The 12,102-nt window shown below is 42.9% G+C and overlaps 1 protein-coding gene across 1 annotated transcript in view; it reads left to right on the forward strand.

Annotated features, from left to right (window-relative positions):
- Positions 1-12,102, forward strand: part of FAM135B (family with sequence similarity 135 member B) — a 327,919-nt gene that overhangs the window by 284,786 nt on the left and 31,031 nt on the right. The window contains exon 8 of the mRNA XM_043539051.1: positions 9,032-9,185. Within this exon, the coding sequence (XP_043394986.1) occupies positions 9,032-9,185 (154 nt within the window). The remainder of the gene's footprint in view (positions 1-9,031; positions 9,186-12,102) is intronic.

The raw sequence follows: 12,102 nt of genomic DNA on the forward strand, positions 1-12,102 counted from the left end.
TTAGATAACAAAGCACCTTATATTTTAGAGAAGATTAGTAAATCAGTACAAGCAAGGTAATTTGCTAATTAAATTGATATAATATGCACATTAAAAGGCAGTTTCTGGTCCCATAAAGCAGTTTATCTAAAGAATTTGGCTTTATGTTTTATAGTACAGGATAAAAAACCCTTTACCATCCACGTTTCGTAAAGACAAGGTGGGTGAGGTCATATCTTTTATCAGAGCAGCTTCTGTTGGTGAGAGAGATGAGCTTCCGAGCTTCTACAGAGCTCTTATCTTATCTTCTTATCTTATCTTATCTTCTCCAGAGCTCTGACCTTACCCTAAGCTCTCAGCTCTGTGTAAGCAGAAGCTGGTCCAATAAAAACATGTCACCTCACTCAGCTTATCTGTCTTATATCCTGGGACCAATTCAGCTACCCCACACTGCCAAGAAGTTCTGTAAAGTCACTTCTGTTGCAAACACTTTGTCTTCACATTTCTGGGGAACATGGTGTCTCAAAGGATCAACACTCATAGTCTAGGCCAGGGGTGGGCAAACCACGGCCCGCAGGCCACATCTGGCCCCTCCGACCATTTAATCCAGCCCTCAGCTCCAGTCAGGGAGTGAGGTTGGGGGCTTACCCACGCCGCATGGCTCTCAGGAAGCAGCCGGCATGACCCCCCTCTGGCTCCTGCGTAGTACGCGGAGGCACGGCCAGATGGCTCTGCGCGATGCCCTGTCCACAGGGGCTGCCCCCGCAGCTCCCATTGGCCACGGTTCCCAGCCAATGGGAGCTACAGGGGTGGTGCCTGTAGACGAGGCAGCGCGCAGAGCCACCTGGCCATGCCTCGGAGCTGGACGGGGGACATGCTTCCGGGAGCTGCTTGCGGTAAGCGCCATCCAGAGCCTGCACCCCTGAGCCCGTCCCACACCCCAATCCCCTGCCACAGCCCTGATCCCCCTTCTGCCCTCTGAACCCCTTGATCCTAGCCCAGAGCCCCCTCTTATACCCCAAGCCCCTCATCCCTAGCCTCACCCCAGAGCCAGCACCCCACCCAGAGCCCTCACCCCTCAGCAGCCTGCCCCATCCCTGATCCCCCTTTCACCCTCTGAATCCCTCGGTCCAAGCCTGGAGCACCCTCCTGCACCCCAAACCCTTCATCCCCAGTACCACCCCAGAGCCCACACCCCCAGACGGAGCCCTCACACCCCTTCGCCGTACCCCAACCCCCTGTCCCAGCCCTGATCCCGCTCCCACCCTCCAAACCCCTCGGTCCCAGCCTGGAGCCCACTCCTTCACCCCAACCCCCTCATCCCCAGCCCCACCCCAGAGCCCTCACCCCCCTGCACCCCAACCCAGAGCCCCCTCCCGCACCCTGAACTCCTCATTTCTGGCCCCACCCCAGAGCCCGCGCCCCAGCCAGAGCCCTCATCCCGTCCCGCACCTCTACCCCCAAGTTTGTGAGCATTCATGGCCCGCCATACAATTTCTATACCCCAATGTGGCCCTCAGGCCAAAAAGTTTGCTCACCCCTGGTCTTGGCCCAGCTCTGGAGGAAACTCTGATCCTGCTCTCACAAGTCGCTTCTTGATAGATGACAACTTGGTAATACATGTGTGCTTTTTTCTAAGCAGGGTAAGACCTCATGTATCATGCTAGTTACATAGTCTTAGGAGAAAGAGCTGGGTGATTGATAGAATTGATACACAAGGAACGTTGGCATGCTACTAAATAGGTATAAGAACTGTTCTGTGTAGACTTCTTAGATCTGTGAACTATGTCAAGCTTTTATACTTGCCAACAACTCTTTATTGTCTGACACAATAACTTGTGTTGTATTGTTTCCTGTTTTCTAAATATAGAATAATTTTTGGCAGGAGGACTGGTCACTGTTGAGGCTCATTAATAATTGCTCCCGTCTGGGAACAAGTAGACCACCCTGCATGTTTACTTTGCATTCCCAGTACATTATAGCTATCTGTTTGGAGAGGTGGTAAGGATGGATAAAGCTTTCAAAGTAACATAGTAGCCTAAATCACATGGATTTTTATCACCTTAGTGCCTAAGAGACTTTTGAAAATGAGACTTAGGTGCTTTTGTAAGTATTACCCTCATTTATATATATATTTTTTAATTTATGTCCCAAATCTTCCATCCTTATTTACATTGACTTAATGAGCAGTCCTATTGATTTCAGTGGGACTACCCGCATATTTGAAGTCCAAACCAGTGAAGCATTTAAGCATGCACTTAACAATAAGAATCTGAATGGTCCCATTGATCCTTTGCATGATCCAGTGGACTAGGCCACTGGAATGAGACTCAGGAGGCCTGGACCTAGTTGGTGTAAATCATCCTAGATCCACTAAAGTTACCCCTACCTTTTATTCCATTTCTGCCACTAATCTGCTCTGTGACCTTGGCCAAGTCACTTCACCTCTCTGTATCTGTGTTTTCCCCTCCCACCGCAGTCAGTTTTGTCTGTTTAGTTGGTAAGCTCTTCAGGACAAGGACTGTCTCTTACTGTGTTTTGGTACAACATCTAGCATAATGGACCCCTAATCTTGGTTGGGGTCTTTGGGTACTATTGTAATAAAATAATATTAATGTGCTTAAACGTAAGCTTGTGTTTTGTTAGGACAGGGCCTCTCCCAACAGTGAGATCTTAGACTGTGAAACAGGCTCCCAAGAGGAATCATGGACTCTCATTGTTTGGAGTATTTGAAACTAGACTAGAAACTGTCCAATAGGGTGCAATATGCATTGGCAGGGAGATGGACTCAACGACCTAAGAGGTTTCTTCCATTGCTGGATGATGTGATTTTTGTTCCTCTGTTCCATGCATATGCAGCTGGATGGTCATTTCCAGAACTTGATGTGAAATGAGTAATGCCCATTACTTCTGGCTGTCCTAACCTAATTTAATTAACAAGGCCGCCAAGATGGTGATTTGAATCTAAAATGGCTTTTAAGTATGTTAAAACTCTTGACAACCAATTCGTTAGCAGTTGAATATGAGTTGTGTAATGCTGTCCTCAATTAGATTAAATATAAAGGGTCCAGTTTACCAACTGTTCGTGCAGTTGTTGAACATTGCATACAGTTAACATGGTTTGGGAAATTGCTTGAATACAACACAAATAAAAGTACAGTACAGTATATTGCAAAGCATCAAATCCATTCGGTATTTTGATATTAGATGGATTTGTTACATTGGAAGTGGATAGTTACAAATTGTTCTCTGTGTTAGACTAGTGAATTGGCACAAATCTTATTTAATTAGTGTTTGGGTTTTTTTAAATTATTTTACTTTCCCTTTTTATAAAAGAAAAGTACATTTGCAAAGTAATAGGGTCAATTAGAGGAGAAACCGATTGGCTGCAAACAGCAGCACACAGAAGGTCTGTTGGTTTAAATGGGTCATTTATTTAAATGCATTCAGCAGGGCTTTGTATAGTTTGCTTTTTATGCTGCCTAGTGTGGTCTTCTGGGTGAAGTCAAGAAGCAGAACATTTTGTATGTTTCTTTGACGGGTCAGTTTAAATTTGATCTCTCATCCATAGCAACTAATGTAATTGCAGCGCTAAAAAGAAATCTGCCTGTATTAATAAAGGCAGATTGTGGATTCTTTGTAATGTATCTGATGTTGGTATTCAGTATCCCTGTTCTTAACTTGGCCACCCTAAATTATTGGTGAATTGAGTATACATATTAGACATTGGGGGTGAAATCCTACCCAATTCATGTCAGTGGCAAAGATCCCATTGGTTTCAATAGAGTCACCCTGCATGCAGCTATTTGACCAAGTCATACAAACCAGTTTTGAATCTCCGTGAATTTGTGAACACCAAAGAGCTCAGATATTATCCCCGTTTTACAGATTGGGGATTGAGTCACAAATGCTCAGGTTCTGGAAGCAGTCAGATGTCACAGTGATGAACCAATATAAGAGTCTGCGTTGACAGACTGTGGTAAAATTGTACCAAAGCCACAATACTTGTGAAATATTTGTTAATTGTTTTTTGCCTAGTATTTGACCAGGTCTATTTATGTCAGTAAACTGAGGAACAGAGAGATTAAATGACTTTCCTATTAAATACATTGGGTAAACAGAGGGGCTGGACTGACCTTTCTGGATAATGAAATTCTTTCCTTAGCCACTGAACATCTAGGAAATAGGAAGATTCCTCCACTTGCTCCTAATCCAGCACATCTCATTTCTAACCTGGGGAGCACATCACGCATGGCCAGTATTATACAGGATTTCAGACAAGATGATTTTATGGTCCCTTCTGGCCTTAAAATCTAGTGCTGACAGTTCCAAGTCCAAATCCATTTAATTTTTGGCCTTGCCTGAGGATGCTAATTAGCACCGGTTCTGGTAGTGGGTTTTGGTGATGTGCACATCCCATCCACTGGTAACTTGACTGACAGTCAGCATCTCATTCCATATAGCCCACCAAACAGCTATTAAAAAGTAACAACATTTGGTAACTAATAGGATGGGCTGGATTCATTCGTCCAGAATAAATTTATCTCCCCCAGATAGCATAGAAAATGAAGAGATAATTAAAAAATAACAATTGCAGAGTCTGCATTTTCTCTCATCTCTCCCAAATCATCTTTTCCCCATTTGCTTCCCATCTACCTTTCCCTTTTATTTGGTCTGAAATCAACAAGATGGAATTCAATAAAGACAAGTGCAAAGTACCACGCTTTGGAAGATAAAATCAAGTACACAACTACAACATGGGGAATAACTGGGTAGGCAGTAGCATTGCTGAAAAGGATCGGGGGTTATAGTGGAGCAAAAATCGAATATGAGGCAATAATGTGATTCGGTTGCAAAAAAAGCTACAATTATTCTGGGTGTATTAACAGGAGTGTTGTATGTAAGACCCGGACGGTCATTATCCCTTTCCATTGCATACTGCTGAGCCCACAGCTGGAGTATTTTGTCCAGTTCTGGGCACCACATTTTGGAAAAGATGTGAACAAATTGGAGAGTCCAGAGGAGAACAACAAAAATGATAAAAGATTTAGAAAACCTGACCTCTCTGGAAAGGTTAAACAATTGGGCTTGTTTAGTCTTGGGAAAAGAAGACTGAGCGGGGACTTGGTAAGTCTTCAAATACGTTAATGGCTGCTATAAAGGGGTCTGTGATCAATTGTTCTCCATGTCCACTGAAGGTAGCACAAGAAATAATGGGAAGATTTAAGTTAGTTATTAGAAAAACTTTCTAACTGTAAGTATAGTTCAGCATTGGAATAGGTTTCCAAGGGAGACTGGAATTACAAGGGAGACTGGGAAATCCCTGACACTGGAGGTTTTGTAGGAACAGGTTAGACAAAGAACTGTCAGAGACCATCTAAGTTTACTTGGTCCTGCCTCAGCATAGGGGGCTGGACATGATGACCTCTCATGGTCTCTTCCAGCCTTACATTTCCATGATTCTAAAAGGGCTGAGATTGCAACTTGTGATAGCTTTAAAAACAGAAGTCAATACAGGTCCATTTGGAACAGGTACAGTAAAAGCTTCTTGTGCCTACATAACAAGGGGATTAAAACAACTAGTAAAGCAAAGCAATTAATTGAAAAGGTTGAGAGGTTCTTTTCCCAAGAGACTAAGGTATAATTTTACATTGGACGTATTTATAATTCTAGAGCAGCCATTACACTTTGAGCAAATGGGGACATACAGATAGGAATAAAGTTCTTAGGTCTGTTCATAGTAGAGATGGTGAGCCACTGAGTTGCAAAAAGTTCTTTCAGAATCAATTCCATAGGTTATAATCCAAATAGGCAGTTCATATGCAGAGTTTGTATAAATTCTTCCATGAGAAATACCAGGGTAATCCAGACTTGGAGCTGGAGACTTCAGTCTTGTGACTCAAGTTTCCCCTGAACAAGCTTAAGTAGATCTGAGATACAGGATTGGGGCCCTAGAGTTCATTTATAGATCTCTGGCAAGCTGCATTAACCTCTTGACAGTAGTTAATGCAGCAGGCATTAATTGGATAAAGAAAGGTAATAAACATTATGGCTTAGAAGTCAATTCTGTTTCCTGTGTATACATAGGTAATTAGTTGCATTGATCATCATAAGGCAATTGACCATTTCAGCAGTTCATAGACAGTTTACTACAAACTTCAAAGAGAAATGTAGACAATGATATTATTACATCCAAGTTTCATCTAAATGTTAATATTCCCTTTTGGTCTCTGGATCAATAGAATATAGTAACGTTGTTAACCTCTGACAAGATATAGGTAAACATGGACAAATACAGTCACTATCTTCTTCTACTTCGCTACCAATAGAAGTCTACATTTCAAAGCACTAGTCTATCTAACATGGCTTTGTTAGCTATTTATAAGGAATGGCCCTAATTACAATTTATATACTTTTGTAATATGTTTTTAAAGGTTAAATTTGTGTCATTTAGCCTGCTAATTGCTTAATCCTTTCTGGTTTGGTATCACACTAGGTCTCTTGGCTCTTGCTCTGGAGTGTCACCGACCTCTAGATTCTGCCCAATATATTGTGCAGAAAGCAACATTTTTATAAATAGCATCTCCTCCCCCATTGTTCGCACTACATCAGTCTCTGCAAGAACCATTCTCACAAAACCTGTGCTTAGCTAAGGTGCATTAACTGATCTCTGACACAGGGCCTCCAACCATTCATATGAAATCAATTTGAAAAATAGGTTAGGATTTTAAAAGAAAACAACATCTGAGAACTATGCAAAAACATGAATGTAATTACAAACAGAGTTAATTGATAAAGATTTTTGCTGCATTTAACTCACACATTTGTGATCCCACCTGATGTTTCATTTTCCTGGTTCTTATGATTTTTGTATTATCACGATGTTTTACGTCAAGAGAGGCTGCAAACAGACCCATTAAAATGTCGTCTTGTTGTGCAACTAAGATCTAATATATCACAAATGTAGAATGAGTAATTACAATGCACCACAAATAGATACTTCTGTTATTTAATATAGTATTTATTTGTCAGAATGGTTTTGCCTAAATAACATGGCAGTGGTATATTTTTGACTCTAAAAAGTTTAGCAAGCCACTTCCACTTTTTATCCTCCTCCAGCACCTTTTCTCTATTCATTCCCCCTTTCCACCTCCTCAAGGTCCCCAGACACTGTGTTGTGAATGTGGGGTGCTCAGGTCTTCCAAACCTTCAGGATTTAAAGCTAATATTTAAAACACAACTCAGCGACACCCCGGAGGGTGTCTAATGGAGACTAAAATTTGCCAACAAGAAATACAAGTGTTGGGCAAGAGCCCTGGCCCTGACCGACTCCACATGGGCAAGCCCCTATGCTCATACTAAGCCACATTGAAATCAGTGGGGGTCTGTGCAAATGCAGGTATCCACCTGCCAGGGGACAGTTGGAGGGCTGGGATCCATATCATGGCTGCCCCTGTGTGGGTGCACTGAGGAGGAGAGGTTGCAGAAAGACCATTTTTCTGCTCCATGCCCTTGTAATTCACTGCTCGGTGTATGTTATGCATTCTCCTTTGTGTCTGATCCCTACTGGGTGTGAGTCTGTTGCAGCCCCCAGCTACAGGGCCTGTCCCTTTAGCTCAAGCTGTGGAGACTTATGGGTGTAGCTTTGGAGGTCCTAGGTTCAGTCCGTGGTGTGTCAGCTAAGCGAGAAGCCCCATGTTAGTGTCTTCCCACCCATCAAGACAAACTGCTTCCCTGTGTCCATTACAAAATCCCACCTAACTCCTGGGAAAATACACCACCAAATTCATGCTCTTGCAGGCCACGTGTGGGAAGATAAGTCCGGAGATACCCTCCCCTGTTCTAAGCACAGAGAACTGCTGTCCTTTCCCAGATACTGCTAGGTAGTGCCTGTGGGGAAATGTTGACTGCTCAGTGGTGTCCCCTGCATGCTGCAGTCAGCAGGGAATATAGCAAGTGGATAGTAATCTGCACAGTGCGGAAGTTCAGTGTGTGACATGTGCAAACAGAGCCAGGATCGGCATGCTTCTTGACATCTGAATCCCTCACTGCGTCGGTATCAAGCGCTGGAGTTGAAAAGGTACCTCTGGGCCATTCTACTTACCCATATTCAGTGCAGGAGAGTTATGATGTGGTGTGTAGTTCAGCCACTTTACTGTAGGAGGAAGGCCCAGCTGCACTGTGCAAATCAGTGTCTGAACTTCGCTAGTGTTCAAGAAAGTTTGGGTACAAGGGTTTGGTTTGGGGCTCTCTGTCCTTCTAACTTAAAGGGACAATGCTGATTTGAATAATGGGCACCTGCTCCTGAATTCCCTCTTTAAAGTGTTGTTTCTCTCGTGGGGTTCTGGGTAAAAAACCCACACAAACAACAGGGGAAAGTTCTTCAGTCCTCAACTCTGCAATCAAATCCAGAGCTAATGGCAGGATCAGGGCTTAGCTCACTACACAGGGCGAACAGTGAAACTGACTATCTACAAAGTGCTGTCAAATGCACAAAGTAAACAAACTGAAAAAATCAGGGAAACATTTTTATCTTCTTTCTTTCAGTTCTAGTAATCTTAGGCTGTGCTCATAACAATTGCAGGCAGGAAATATGTAGTTAGGTTCTGATTTTAAATGGAGGGTATCCCTTTGACTTTGTTACAATATCGCAAACGCCTGCTCAAGTTCTACTGCGTACATCTGGAGGTAGGTGTAAAATGCTATTCCTTTTTCACAAAAGGTTTTGGAGATTTCTGGGTTTAAACATACTTTCTTCTGTCCGATTGCTTCCTCATGTGACAGACCCACACTCAGGCTTCCTGCTTCTGATGTAGAAAAGGAGCTAATGCCTGAGGAAAGGACCAGTTGGAATCATGCTCTGAACATCCTCTTTTGTGGCACGAAGTGTGTGGTTCTTTGTACACTGACGATGAGTGGAAGTAAAGATCGAAATGTGATCTAAAGGATGCAAGATTATGGGGCATCTCACACTCACATTTTTAAAACCTCCAGCACAAAAGAAAAGCATAAATTTTAATTTGCATTTATTTTCTTCTGTTTCCTTATCCAGGGTAGCTTTTATGTCCCTTCTGAAAACTGCATGCAGCATGCATACAAATGGCATAAGGACCTGTGTCTGCTGCTCTTGAATGCATACAGAGGGCTTCATGTGTACTACACAGTCATAATGAAAGAGATTCCAGATTTGCCACAACTGAAGTTAGGTAAGAGAACAGACATTTTACATCTCTTAGTGTTGGCTGGTCTCATTTTAAACATACCTTGTAGTAACTAAGTTTTCCATTTGGTTGTAGGATTTTAGGGGTTTTTTTCCCCCTGATTTTATTTTTGGTGTTTATTTTAGGGTAATCATGAGCCAGGGCCAGATCATGAGCCAGGGCTGATGTAAATCAACATCACTTTACTGCAGTCAGTTTATACTAGCTGAAGATCGCATTAGTGTTTAGAAGGAATAAGTTATTATAAGTATCCAAAAATAGTTTCCTTGAATGATATCTGGAACTGGTTGCCTTTCAAAGCCTTGAGCTCCCTATCAGGCGTTGGAGAACTTTAGGAACCAACAGCCCAATGAGCAAATATTTTTCAAATTAAGGGGGGGAAACTCAATTTAGGGTAAATTGTATTAGAACATAGTCTCCAATTGCTGCTTTAGAATGTATTGCTTTTTACCACAAACGCCTTGATAATAGCATAATTACTACATGCTCTTTAAAGCGTATTCTACTTTTCTCCCTAATTCAGCAGTTTAATAGATTCTCCCCCTGAAGCAGAAGCCACTATGGCTTTGTAGACCTTATAAGGCACTAGTAAGGATACTGGGTCCAAACCTTCAAGGCCTAGCACTGTTGTAGGGTTGCAGGCCTGCATTCATGAATTTGTGCTCTCTCATGCTTGCAGTGGTACCGAGAAGTTAATTAGAAATGAAGAACTCCGCAAGCCAGCCTCTGTTTTCCAGCCTGTTTCTTTGGATATAGGAAGTATGGCTGGCACTTTCATGTGTATATATTTTGAAAAGGTATTAGCTGGCAATATTAGGATTGCAGAGCTGATGGGGGAGACATGCCCCATTCCATTGACCAATGGCTTAAAAAAAAGAGAGAGAGAATGTCTTCCATATCGATTTTGTAGGTACTATCGGAGCAGTCAGCTGTAAAGCATTGTGCTGCATGTCCACACTGGGGCTGGTTCCACCTCCCTGTCCTGCTGCATTCACTGTTGTGGGCCGCATGTTCCCCTCCCTCAAATAACCTGCATCCAATTAAAAAATCTGGTTTATTTCATTCACACAGTGAGAAAACATCCTTAAAAACAGATCTGGTACTTAAAAGTTATTATAACCTGTCAATTACAGCATGACAACAAAACACAGGTGTCATGCATTTTGGTTATTGGTCACATGTAGAGGTTATTTGTATCACACGTTGGCAGGTTTGGAAGTTGAAAGGTGCAAGGTGGTATTGCTTCTTGTGAGTTTCATCTATCACACATATAAAAAAACCCAAAACACATACAGGTTACATTTCTGCGTCCCATGGGCCAGATTTTCAGACAGTTTATGATGCATAAATATGCATTTAATTTGCACACACTCTTGCTATACATGCAGATTCAGTATATGCAAATATAACTGTTTAGCCACTTAGGAATGAAATCCTCCATTCTCATTTACAAGTCTAAAATATCTGATTGCAGATTCAGGACTTTGGGGCCTGATCAAAAGCCTGTTACGGTCGCTGGGAGTCTTTTCATTGACTTCAGTGGGCATTGATTAGGCCCATGGTCTATACATACAAAATGTAATGATCCAGTTTCCACGTTAAGGATATATACTACAGGGACTATACCAGCTACATTGCCTTAGCTATGCCAGCACAGCGCCCTAGTGTAGACACAGCCTCCACTGAAGGAAGGGGTTTTTCCATTGGCGTAGGAACAACACCTCTCCAGCTGACGGTAGCTATGTCAACAGAAGTGTTCTTCCATTGATTTGTCTGTGCCTACACTGGGGGTTAGGTCAGCATAGCAGCATTGGTTAAGGGGTGGATTTTTCACTCCCCAGACCAGCGTAGCTATGTCAGCCTACATTTTAGATCTGGAGCAAGCCTGAGAAACCAAGAGTGCAAATGCATGAGTCCGGACTGAAGCATGAACCAAAACATTAAAAGATGGGGTGTGGATATGTGTGTTCATGCCCCCAGTGGTTTCGCCTATGAATAGGCGAAATTGTAGTTAGACACCCTTGTGTCAATTTGTTCGTTCATGGTTACTCTGCACATTTAAATAGGAGGCGTTTTTGTATAATCTTCCCTTGTGGCCATGTGCTCTATACTCGTTATTATTAGTGATGGCTCCTCCCTGCAAATTCCGCAAGCCAAAGTTCCTGAGGTTTTGTTTCAGATCTCCCGTTTTTATGAAGTTTTGCAGAATGTCTCTATGATCCACACTTGGTGGGGCATAATTGCAGCATGGGATTTCCCTGGGGCCGTCTAACTTGACAGTTGCAAGCTATAAAAGCTAGGTCTGCACTAAGGCCCAAAAGCAAACATTTTGGTTGGGACCACTGAGCATAGATGCAGAAAAGGAAACGAATGCACATGTTCCAAATATAAGATTTATTACTGACACTGTGGCAGGGCCTAATAGGTACCAAGGGCTTTCCAAACACAGAGGAAGGTACAGTCCCTGCCCCAAAGAGCTGACAGATTTCAGACCCAGAGCTGCATAAAGACTTACAAGCCTGGCTTGCCTCATTGCTCAGATATTGGGGAAGAAAGAAAGTATAGGGCAATTGGCTGAAGCATTTGCTGCCCTGGAAGGCTTTTGCCAGGGCACTTAGCAGCTTGCATTTTGTTACCTTGCATTATAAAGTAAGTAAAGGGCATAATCCTGCAAGGTGCTGGATGCCTCTGGTGGAGCGCTGAGCACTGCCAATAATCTGACCACAATGGAAGTTTGGGGTGCTCCAGCATTAGCCCTTACACAGCTGCTTGCTGGAAAAGGGGTAGGGCATTTTGTAGTGTGCATGCTCCCTTTCTGGGTCAAGCTGCTGCTTACACCACTGGGAGTCCTATATAGGAAGAGCCAAATCCTGCACGCTGATTTGAGGCAAGTGTCCCACTG

The sequence above is a fragment of the Chelonia mydas genome, chromosome 2 (assembly GCF_015237465.2).
Source record: "Chelonia mydas isolate rCheMyd1 chromosome 2, rCheMyd1.pri.v2, whole genome shotgun sequence".
NCBI lineage: Eukaryota > Metazoa > Chordata > Testudines > Cheloniidae > Chelonia > Chelonia mydas.